Below are 12,880 nucleotides of genomic sequence, written 5' to 3' on the forward strand. Positions count from 1 at the left end.
CACTGAGCTCAACATATCAATAACACCACGTCTAAGTATCTCACATCAGCACACACACACACACACACACTACTAAAAACTGATGCTATCACACATACAAATGTAGAAAGGTGTGCATGGACCAATTGTTCACTATAACATGCATTTAAAATAAAAATAGTTGTAATTTTTAATGTTGACATTTGAGCACATTTGCTTTCCATCATTGATCTCAATGAGAATCTGAAATGACCGTAATTTTAATCCTTTAAAAAAACTGTAACAGTGCTACAGTAAAAATAGTAACAGTAATATTCCTCTATATATATATATATATATATATATATATATATATATATATATATATATATATATATATATATATATATATATATATATATATATATATATGTACAATGCTTAAAAACAAATAAAGAAAACACTTAAACAACACAATGTAACTCCAAGTGTTCCCTTTATTATTTAATTAGTTCCCTTTATTATCGATTAATAGATTTTAATTCACCTCCCCTGTTGCGATGTTATGTCTATGCGTTTATGTGCTTGTGCTGGGGTTTTTTTCCCCCGATCTCACACTGCCCTACTTCAACGGCAGTCTGAGAGGGGATTTCTTTCGCCTCCCTCTTCTCTAATGTATCTTATTTCCTTTTTCTAAAAGCTACCTTTCATTGACCTGTCTTTTCCTGAAATGTGTAATGTCTGTGTATGGTCGGGGGGTCCAATTTCACTACATGTAAAAGTGTATGTGACAAATAAAGGCTTTTCATCATTATCATCAATTGACTTTTCCACAATTTCCTGCACGGCAATATGGTTCTTTTTAATTCTTTCCCTCATCAGTAATGTACGTTGGAGTTTTATGTCACATCTAATGTTGATAAATAATGTTTATTGCATTATTTAATTTTATATGTGTTAGCATGAGGGTGTTTAGTTGTTGTGTGAATGACACTGAGCGTCTTCTGTGTATTAATATGTTTCTCTGCTGGTTGGAAAAGTTTATTGTGATGTGCTTTGGTTCATTATATGATTTCCTCATCCACACATGCTTATGGTTGTGTTTTTTTGTCGGCCTAACAAACGTATCAGGCTCTATTTTAATGATCTAAGTGCTGAGTCTAAATCAAATTGGGCAAAAGCAGTCATGGCATGTCCGAATCAGGGTTGTCCTTATTCTCTTAATGAGTTATGGGTGTGTTTTGAGCATAACGTGCATTAAGTTTTGCAAACTAATTTCGAGAGGAGCACGTGATATTATTAAATGCGGCTGGTCTCCCATCCGTAATCATTAGTAAGTCAGTCGAATTAATCCAAACTCACAATAAATAGCCAGTCTAGTATTGCTCCCTTATCTTTGTTTTTGATGAATCCCCCCATCCACCCCATCTCCCCCTTTTCCTCATTTACCAGGGAAAGCTTTTAATGACAACCTGATCTCGTACCCCCTTACATGCTCATCGACCAGGCGGGAGCCCTGGTCTCAATTATCTCTGAGCTCAGGGTTTCTCTTCCAGGACAGCATGTAAACACTGCTAATATTATCAAGAAATATCTAAGTACGAACTCTTGAAACCAGTCTCATCGCCCTGTCAGTTGTGCCATGCCACAGCGCATTTGCTATTTACATGGCACACTTTGTAAGCAGGAAAGGTAGCAGGAAAATGGTTAAAGACCATCTGCGGCACAAGTCTTTTCTATTTGGCCTCTTCCTTTCAGAATTCAGAAAACGGTGGTGGATACACTCTACTTAATTTGTCATGTTTTTAAATATATTTGTGTGTTGCTGTACATCCCTGTGTGTGTATAAAGCAATGTGTATGCATGTTGTGGACCTGCATAGGTGCATAACACTAACATGTTCCTTCATTCATTCATTCATTTTCTTTTCGGCTTAGTCCCTTTATTAACTGGGGGTCGCCACAGCGGAATGAACCGCCCTAACATGCTCTTTAAATAACAAATAAAAACTCTGCGTCATTGACTTTAGAGCAGCTTTTAGTTGGTCAATGGTGCAGACTATGTCAGGTGCCTCAAAATAGCAACGTACCAACAACACCTGAACACACTTCCTTTTCAGACCACCACTCCCATGAGTGCACAAAGTGGTGCAAACGCATTTTTTATTTAAACAACGTGGAGCAAAACGTGAAAATTAAACTTGCGTCGGTCTGACAATAGCAGTAAAACACTTGCGCCGGGTGTATGATAGGACCCACAGTGTGTGGTGTTCGTTCTTTTATACTACACTGGTGTAACTTGTGAAAACATTGGTGTATAATACTATAAATTAATGAAATACAGCAGCTTATCTTAAAATTTAGAAAAATGTTTTAGTAAAGTTCTGGCAATCACAGCTGCTGGCTTTTCACAGTACATTTTATAGATTTTTTACAGTGTAGTAATTTGTGGTTTTGTCTTTTATTAGGGGTGCAGTTTCCACGATTTGGACTTTGATGGTTGCAAATGTGACCTTTGGACACTGGACATGAATATGTGCACAATGAAAACGTCATGAAGATGTAGTGGGCTGTAGGTGACGTACCTGACATCAGATCTCCTCCTCCTCCTGCTGCTGCAGCCTGTTTAGCCTCACCGGCACCCGCAGATTCTGCTCCATCCATGCAGCATGAAGGTAAAACAGTTTATAATGAGCCAAAACCGTTACGCTGAGAGACACAAGCCCAGAGAGAGACTTTAAGTTATCACTTTGGCTTGGTTAGTCTTGTCCTTAATGTTCACAAAACTGAAAAAAAAAATGGACATCTTAAACGTTCAATATTTCAATGACAGAAATAGATCTTCAAGAAAACATTGTTTTAACATTTTGTTAGCAAGAGCAAATACTCCATATTAAAGAAAGAAATGTGCTTAGAAACAACTCACACACACAAAAGCTCACACACGTACACCTTTTTAAGTCTTTCCACCTTTCCTTTCAGGTGAAGAAATCCCTTAAAACCACTGTCCATAGTTCATCGTCCAATAGAAAAGCTGTATTTCCCCCAAAAAAGACACTATCTACTTGATATTAAGATGCATACAAATGTGTTCTCCATTACTTTTGTAGGAGAGCTCACTGACACTGATTATTACTGAATCAACTACGATTCTGATTGTAATTAAACAGTATTACAACCGTCTTTATCTGATCTTTCTCACCAATCATCCTATAATAACCCTGTGTTATTTAGTAGGCATAATTGTGATTGTTTATATTTATATATACGATTAAAGCAATGCAGACAGATGTGTTTTGACTACCACTGGAGCTAAAACTAAGTTAAATTGTTAAATCGATTTAATATATAACCTTGGTCTGCCTAAGGTCAGAATGATAAAAATACATCTTAATACCAAGTGTAAAAAAATCCACAGCAACCCTCTGAGCAAATCAGACCCCCATCATGCACACTGGGGTAGTTACCAACCCCCAAACAGGTCCAGATTTGCCCCACTGTCTGGCCAGCTCACGGGGGCAGATAAAGCAGGAGCAGGAGGACCAAACACATCTGGAGCAAAGGAGGGAGTTTAGTTCGCTACTTATTTAATGCTCACTTTATCTTGTTTAACAAACATTGTCAAGATTACATATCTTGAATATGAATATTTGGGCATCATAGATAAAGGTGAATAAGAAAAGCCCAAGGGAAAGTGATAATAGACCCTTTTCACAAGATGTTTAACGGTCATCAGCATCTTAAATCAGCGAAAGTTTTTAATATTTTGATTTTTAAAAACATATGTGAACATTTATATGTATTTATATATGCATTATATCATCTTTTCAACAAACTACAAAAAATAAATCACCGTTTGTGTGAGGCGTTTCTAATGCAGCGTCAATGTGTGCACTAATATGTGACATTATTCTCTCTTCTGGCTGCCGTTTTCAGTCTCACACAAATTTTTTCCTTTTTCTGAAAGTATTGCGAACACCATTGTGGAGTTTTTCTTTTATTATTTCAGCAAATAGAGTTGCTAAATATATTTGTTGTACTCTCCAGTTTACTGCATTCTAAGTTTACCCAACTATGATGACTTCTGCTGCTGAGAAACCAGCAAATGTGAAAAGGGTCCATGTAACTAATAGGCCTTGGAAACATGTCAGGAGAAACACAGACAGAGAGGTGAAGGGAATGAAGGCCTGAGGGAGTGAGAGAAATTAAAGTGTTAGACGGTCAGTTCCTTCGGCTGCCCCAGGAGAGAAGCATATTTGGCTCACCTTGAGCAGTCAAGGACAGAATGGAGAGAAAACAATGTACAACCGAGGCAGGAATAAGATGCACTGCAGCGAATACCTGCTGAAAACAAGTCTAGGCTGGGGTTTGGGTCTGTTTTTGGAACAGATGAGTCTGGCATGGGATCGAAAAAACCTAAACACAACACAGCATGTATCAACACAAATATAAAGAAATGATATTCCTATAATACACAAATCAAACCAATTAAAATCTGGAAATGGTAGTTCTCTTGCGTTTATGCTTTGCACAAATATCTAATGTGCAATCAAAATGGGTTTAAAATGCTTAGCTCAAGCAAATATGATAGTTTTGATATTAATTAATAAATAATTGAGTTGTTTTAATCACCTGAGACCTTCATTTATCTTTAAAACACAAATTAAGATATTTTAGATGAAATCCTGGAGCTCTCTGACCCTCTATATATGGTCCCAAGACAGAAAATGAATCAAAAACACTTTCGAAACATTACATGTGGCTTCAACTTTAGTCACATGAAGCTCCGAGAACACTTTTGTGCACCAAAAAAAACAGTAAAAATTAATTTATTCAATTTTGTCTTCTCTTCCACAACAGGTTATTGTTGACAACACAAAGTATTGCAGATAGAATCAGCAGCGCAACATGCAAGCGTCATATTACCCGTAGTGCTTTAATCTGATGCAGAAGTCATTGGAAAGTCATTTAAAAAGAAAATTGTCAACAAAAGTGTTCTTGGAGCTTCGTATGAAGTTTTTGTTTACTATTCTGGACTTTGAATGGCCAGAGAGCTCTCAGATTTCATCTAAAATACATTCATTTGTGTTACGAAGATGAATGTAGGTCTCAGGGGATTGAAACGACAAGAATTATCAGAATTATCATATTTGCTTGAACTAAGCCTTTAAAACCTACCATGAATTCACATTATGCAATTAAAGGAACCTGTTGATATTTATAAATGAAGGTCTCTGGATTTAAGTGACATGAGGGTGAGAATTTAATAACATATTTGTTTTTAAGGTGAACTAATGCTTTAACACTGTCTTAAAAGCAGCAAATAATGAGTAAACAAATATGACAAAGTTTGTTATTCCAGATTTTAAGAAGTGGGACATGATATAGTAAACATCTAGCCTATTAGGGTTTATTTATTTGTTTATTTTGTTTGTTTTTTTTACCAGCAAACAGGTCTATCGTTGGGGCTGGGGAAGCAGTCGGTGCTACAATGCTGGTGTTGGTGGAGAGAGACTCCTGGACAGTAGAGGGCGCCACTGAGCTAAAGAGAGAGTTACTGTCATCTACTGGCTGCATGGAGAACAAGTCCAACTGAGGGGAACTATCAGCAGTACCAGCCGCTGGAGCAAAGGGATCTACCGGGAGAAGAGGATTAACATTTAAAAACATTTTCCTGTTGGGGTAATTGATCATATTCACCTTATTTTGCACTATTTTCCTGAATGTGCGAGACTTCTGATTAATTAGCTGCTACAGTAATTATCTAAATACTGTAAAAAGATTATATTTGGCCAGCTAAAACAAAACTTGGACACTGGAAGTCTCGCATACTCAAGCTACAAGTTAACATTTTTACTCTTTTTGTTACTCTTCTATATATATATATATATATATATATATATATATATATATATATATATATATATATATATATATATATATATATATATATATATATATAAGAATACACTTCCTGCCAAAAGTCTTGTCGTCAATCCCAGTTGTAAGAAAGGAAATAATAACTTGACTTCTCGTTTATCATTTGGAAAAGTGGCAGAAGGTAGATTTTTCCCATGAATCATCTGCTGAACTGCATCCCAATCATCACAAATACTGCAGAAGACCTACTGGAACCCACATGGACCCAAGATTCTCAGAGAAATCAGTCAAGTTTGGTGAAGGAAACATCATGGTTTGGGGTTACATTCAGTATGGGGGCGTGCGAGAGATCTGTAGAGTGGCCGACAACATCAACAGGTATCAAGACATTTGTGCTGCCCAGTACATTACAAACCACAGGAGAGGGCAAATTCTTCAGCAGGATAGCGCTGGATTCATCCTCCACATCAAAGTTTCTGAAAGCAAAGAAAGTCAAGGTTTTCCAGGATTGGCCAGCCCAGTCACCAAACATGAACATTATTGAGCATGACTGGGGTAAGATTGAGGAGGAGGCATTGAAGATGAGTACAAAGAATCCTGATGAACTCTGGGAGTCCTGCAAGAACGCTTTCTTTGCCATTCCAGATGACTTTATTAATGAGTGATTTGAGTCATTGCAGAGATGTATGGATGCAGTCCTCCAAGCTCATGATGGAGTCAGACACAATATTCATTCTGTTTCCACTGCACCATGACTTTATATTCTATACTGGACATTATTTCTGTTAAGTGTCAAGACTTTTGTCTAAGCAAAGTCAGACATTACTGTCCTAATTAAATCATTAAAATTTCATATGAGCCACTTCTGATACCAAATGATCAACATGTAGTCAAGTTATTATTTGTTGCTCCTAAAACTTGGATATGCGACAGGACTTTTGTCAGGTAGTGTAAATGCTTCATAAATATGCTTAATAAATTTGCCCTTAAGATGAAACTTAAAAGAATGAAGGATGAGAAAGAAACATAGATAAACCCCTCTCTCTCTCATGGAAGTGGAATTAAAGCCAGTCAAAATCGAGCAGAAAACCAGCTCTGTCGGATATATTGCGCATGTAACAAGTCAACATATGCTTCTGCCCTCCAGAGAACAGAACTTCAGTGTTCAAAGACTAGTGCCCTAGCAACACAGATAGCAATCTCCATGGCAACACCGATGCCAATTCAGAAAACTCAGCAGTGACCAGAGGAGGCTTCATTAGAGGCTGCAGGAGAGGCTTGATGTGGTTCTTCAGTATGGTCAATGAAAACACTCACAGGCGGACACACACACGCGCACTCTCTCTCGTAATAAGCTGATATTATATGCAGTGCTGTCACCCACCGGCTGGCGCGGTGCCATCGGCAGCAGGAGTGGGCGTGGATGCAGTGGCCCCGCCCTCTGCAGCAGCAGCTGTTTCAGGTGCCGCAAACACATCTGGTGCACGAGGGCCAAAGGGTAAAAGATGAAGAAAAGGAAGAGGATAAAGAGAAAATAGACAGTATAGAGAGAAAGAGAGGAGGGTGACAGACTTCAGTGTCATGCAGAGTTCAAAAGGAAAGACATTTCACACGTAAAATATTCTGATTTACATTTTTGTAGGCTAATTTTGAAAATCACTAGTCTATGATCTGATCATTTTGGTAGTATGAAACATTCATAAACTATTTTACTTTCATGCTGTGGTGCAATGCCAGGTAAAACAGGAAATTCAACTAAAAGAAAGCAGATAGGAGCCTTAATCATGTATTAAATATCATAAAAGAATACAATTTAATTCAGTAAAATGAAGTTAAGATAAGAGTGTAAAAGGCCTGTCTCACAGCCAGTAAAATAAAGAAAGGTTTATGAGGATGATACAACTTACTGTTTATATTTGGAACTTATCTTAATGTCTTAACTTTTATATAAAGTTATTGACTTTTTTAGGAAGCAAACTAAAGTTCCAGTTAAATGCTATATACAGTCGAAGTCAGAATTATTAGCCCCCCTTTGGATTTATTTTTCTTTTTTAAATATTTCCTAAATCATGTCTAACAGAGCAAGGAAATTTTCACAGCATTTTCTATAATATTTTTTCTTCTGGAGAAAGTCTTATTTGTTTTATTTTGGCTAGAATAAAAGCAGTTTTTAATTTTTTAATAAACATTTTAAGGTCAATATTATTAGCCCCTTTAAGCTATATATTTTTTGAATGTCTGCAGAACAAACCATCATTATACAATAACTTGCCTAATTACTCTAAGCTGCCTAGTTAACCTAATTAACCTAGTTAATTCTTTAAATGTCACTTTAAATTGTATAGAAGTGTCTTGAGAAATATCTAGTCAAATATTATTTACTGTCATCATCATATCAAAGATAAAAAAATCAGTTATTAGAAATGAGTTATTAAAACTATTATGTTTGTAAAAATGTGAAATGTGTATAAATGTGTTGAAAAAATCTGTCCGTTAAACAGAAAATGTGGGAAAAATAAACAGGGGGGATAATAATTCAGACTTTAACTTTATATTAAAATAAATATTGTTAAATTAAAAAAAAAGTTTGTCTTATATTGATAGGAACATGTATTAGAAAGTAAAATGGGTAAGTTTGGATTTCCTCTTGACCTTACGTTCTGGCATTTGCTGACTTTAAAGCTGTAAATGAAAGCCTGATTAATCTTACTGTGCAGTCTGTGAATGTGCACATAAGAATAATCAAAATGATTAAAATTCATATGTAATTTTAATTCACAAGCATTGATGACAAACGAATGAAAAGCTGCAAAAGTGTGGCATGGAAGAAGATATAAAGCGGAAACAGAAATGAGGGACACTAGACTTCTACAGCAGACACGAATGGCGGAGCGGTGGTGACTACATACAGCACACAAATGTGATCACAAATGAAACAGCACAGATTATGATTTGGATCTTTTATTTCTGTTCTGGGATGTTCCTCTGTTTCTGAATGTGGCACAGCCTTTTTCCCCAGAAAAAAAATCTTCTTAAGGAAGAAAGCTCTCTACTGACCTCCGAGGAGATCCGCTGAGCCGGAGGAAGCACCGGCAGCGGAGGGAGGAGGAGCCAAAGAAACGGCTGCCTCTGCAACTGTGGTGGTGGGCGTGGCTGAGGAGGCGGAGTCTACGGCAAGGGTTGGGTCAGGAAGGAGAGTCTCTGTAGTAAGGGAACCTATTTCTGCATAGCCACGCCCCCAGCGGACCAATATAAACAACAGAAAATCAACATAAACCAGGAAAGGAACCAAAGAAGAGGGAAAGAGCACAAGAGAGAGAGAGAGAAAGAGAGATTCTACTGAGCAAACACTAAGAGGAGAGGCTAAATGGATGGCTAGGATTGTCATACATAGGACTGTCAGGCTGTAATTTCAATTTTCCAGATGAACTACAATGTTTAATCAAGTGAATGAGACATTTAACACATCAAATTACATGAAAACACGCAAAATCAAAAGCCAGCAATGCTTACCTGACCCCAGCAGATCTGATGTGATGGCGGCAAATTGCAAACAGAGTGAGAAAGATACTTAGTTATCAAATGTGTTTGAACATTTATTAAGACTTATGCATTAAAGTGTTAAAGGGGTCATATTTTACTCATTTTTAAAGGGTTTACACTGTTTTTGGGTGTACTTTTGCATTTCTATAGGCAGGATTTGGACCAATTTTCCATGACATCAGTAAAACCCTGGAAAGCAACACGTTTAGTCTATTAAGCCATTTGTTGTAGTTCTTGAAATTAGATTTTTTTCAGTAGTAAATATCTCCCTTTCTAGTGGACATTTGTACATTTTTTATTTTTTATGTCCAGCGTACACTGCAAACTGAATAACACATAAAAAAGTGAAAAAGCAGAATAGGACCCCTTTAAAGGTTTGTTTTGAGTTTGTAGCAGGTTTGTTTTTGTCTAAACCTAAAATTTCTAAATCAAATGTTTGTTCTTAAAGTGTCTTAATTCCACTGAAGTATTGTGTTCTAGGTCTGAAATACTTTTAAGCAGGTCTTCATTTTTTACCTCTAAAAACTAGTTGAAATGCTCCCACAGCACTTTATAATGCGTGTATATGTATTTATATTATGTGGTTTTGTAGTTCTTTCATTCAATACTCTCTAAAAATGTATATATTACATTTACGATTGAGGCCTACATCTTAATCTTCACTCATAATAGTCTTAAAATGGACTTAAATATTGTTAAATGTACCTTGTAAAACTGTAGAAGCTCTGGTAAGTGTATCAGAACGAGATTTTTGTCCACAAGTCATTGGTGTGAAATACAAACTATTCTTTATGGGTAAAGTCATCTAGCCTACCTGGTTTTCTTAACACTGAGACTACATTCATGATTTAATCAGCCAGCCCGATGGCTAAAGGAAGTCCTACATGAATTTTTTCCCTGGATGACCTGTTTCTCTCTAAAATATGTCACATTACATTAATTAAATGAGTAGTAAATGCGGTTTCATGTTGAAAAGATATGTTATTATTATAAATATTTTATGCTTTAATATTAAATTAACCCAGTTTGAGCATTTTTGCACATACTCTCCTAAAAATACTCTAAGAAAGCCACCTAAATCTTTGGATGACTTGAAGATGAGCACATTAATAGCAAAATTAAATTTTTGAGTGAACCATCCCTTTAATGCACATGCAGTGTGCATCTGTGTGTGTGTGTACTGGTTCAGCTATACTTGTGATGGCTCAATTGTCCTCACTTTTATACTAAGATATCAAAATGACACACTAGTGAGGGCATTTTACTTATCCTCGCTAATTAATAAATTGACCAACATGTTTTTATTAGCATCTAATAATTGTCTCTCAGTGAGGGTTGGGTTTAGGGGTAATGCTAGGCCATAGGCAGTATCATTAAACTGATACAAAAACATTGGAAATCTATGTAATGTCCTCACGAAGATAGTAAAACAAACCTTTGTGTGTGTCTGCGCACATTTTTGTGACATATCAGGACACAATTGTGTAAAATGACATTGGTGGACATGTATTACAATGAGATGTAATGAGAATGAGAATTATGAGGACATTGCTGATGAAAAGCTTATAGACTGATTTTTCTATACACAGTTTCCTAATAGGGTCATTCAGGGAAATATAAAATACAGTTTGTACAGCATTAAAACAATTGGATGTCCTATTGAATGTCCTCGCAATTCACAAAAACAATCTACGTGTGTTTCTCTCTGAGTGGGTGTGTATTTATGTATGTTTTAGCTTGTACCTCCCCAAGATGTGGGTGCAGCTGATGCTCCTCCTGACGGTCCAGAGGAAGACAGCGGGTCCAGATCCAGAAGAGAACTATGGTGAGAAAGAGACACACACTTTTATGAACTAATGACAGCTATGATGTGCTTTTCTGATTAGTAGTTTATCCTCAGGAGGTGTTCGTGTGGTCACTTGGGTCACTGACTCGGTGGCAGTTTCGGCAGCAGGTGCGGCGTCGGCACGCGGAGGCTCCAAAGTGGGAACGGCTGCACCGGATTTGGCGGGAGTGGAAGTTGGAGACACGTTATTGGTAGGTGATCCCTAAAACACAACACAGTTTGAGCATAGAGTTAAAGTCATAATTATTAGCCCTCCTGAATTATTAGCCCCTGTACAATTTCTGTTTAACAGAGAGAAGGATTTATTAAACACATTTCTAAACAGTTTTAATAACTCATTTCTAATAACTGATTTATTTTGATTTTGCCATGATGACAGTACATAATATTTGACTAGATATTTTTCAAGATACTATAGTATTCAGTTTAAAGTGACATTTATAGGTTTAACTAGGTTAAGTAGGTTAATTAGGCAAATCATAGTATAATGATGGTTTGTTCTTTAGACTATCAAAACCAATATTGGGGTATTAGAGGGGTATTAATATCAAAGTCCCTTTAAAGCAAGTCATTTCACTCGGCGGCCATCTTTGAAACACCTCTAGTGCAGTATGCTCGGGCATTCTGTCTAAATGAGGAAACATTAAATTCTCCAAATTCTCCTTCTTGCTTGCCAAGCTTACCATTGAATTTCATCAGGAATCACCAATAGAATTAAACAACAACCGTCTCTTTAGTTTCGTTTTTAAACGTCCAACTCACATAAAATCTGTGGAAACTCACATCTCGTCCAAGCCCCTCCCCCGGAGTATCATCAATCTATAGCGATTGATGATTGGCTGCTGTACTAGCAGGGTGGGATTTATTCATCATATAGCGATTGATGATTGGCTCCTGTACTAGTAGGCGGGGCTTTATTCACCATATTGACTGTTACCAAAGTCCCTTTAGGGCAAGTAATTTCACTCGGCGGCCATCTTTGAAACGTCTTTCGGCCGGTGTGCTTGGGCATTCTGTCTGAATGGGGAAAGATCAAATTCTCCTAAACTGTTAGCCAAGCTTACGATTACATTACATATTTGCAACCACCAATAAAACTAAGCAACAGCCGCCTCATAAGTTTAGTTTCTAAACGTTTGAATCAAACAAAATCGGCATTTTTTCATGGTGCCCAAGCTAATGCGCATGCGCACTGGAAAGGAAGGAGGTTACGACACCGACCTCATTTATGGCAGTGTTACAAATTATCATCCTCTGGATAATGCTTCGTCAGATCGTGCTGTTCTTCTGAAGTAATCTACAACTTGGTCTTGATGGGGAATCTTTTCCAGAATTAACAGCGACTCTTTGTTTACAAGTGTGTGGGGCGTTTGAGTAGTTTCTGTCATTTGATGCAGTTTGACTGGATGGACTGTACCTCGCGCTCGTTTCATACAGATTATAAAACCAGAAAACGTTCGTTTTTAAGTGCACTTGGTTCATTTAAAAGTAGAGATGACAAGCTTTATGTGGGTATATCTCTCATGTCTGTGAAGCAGGTATTTGCTGAGATTCCAATGTGTTTTGTTGTCCACCAAACTGTCATAAAAGCACACGTCTGATCCAAGCTCCCCTCCGGAGAAAAGTCAGTCTATGGCGATCGATGATTGGCTCC

General features: G+C 37.0%; 1 protein-coding gene across 1 annotated transcript in view; it reads right to left on the reverse strand.

Annotated features, from left to right (window-relative positions):
• snap91b (synaptosome associated protein 91b) overlaps positions 1–12,880 on the reverse strand; it is a 39,057-nt gene that overhangs the window by 11,331 nt on the left and 14,846 nt on the right. The window contains exons 12-17 of the mRNA XM_056456128.1: positions 11,313–11,428; positions 11,124–11,200; positions 9,351–9,365; positions 8,895–9,059; positions 7,222–7,314; positions 2,543–2,608 (exon numbers count right to left, since the gene is read on the reverse strand). Of these exons, the coding sequence (XP_056312103.1) occupies positions 2,543–2,608; positions 7,222–7,314; positions 8,895–9,059; positions 9,351–9,365; positions 11,124–11,200; positions 11,313–11,428 (532 nt within the window). The remainder of the gene's footprint in view (positions 1–2,542; positions 2,609–7,221; positions 7,315–8,894; positions 9,060–9,350; positions 9,366–11,123; positions 11,201–11,312; positions 11,429–12,880) is intronic.

The sequence above is a fragment of the Danio aesculapii genome, chromosome 4 (genome assembly GCF_903798145.1).
Source record: "Danio aesculapii chromosome 4, fDanAes4.1, whole genome shotgun sequence".
Lineage (NCBI taxonomy): Eukaryota > Metazoa > Chordata > Actinopteri > Cypriniformes > Danionidae > Danio > Danio aesculapii.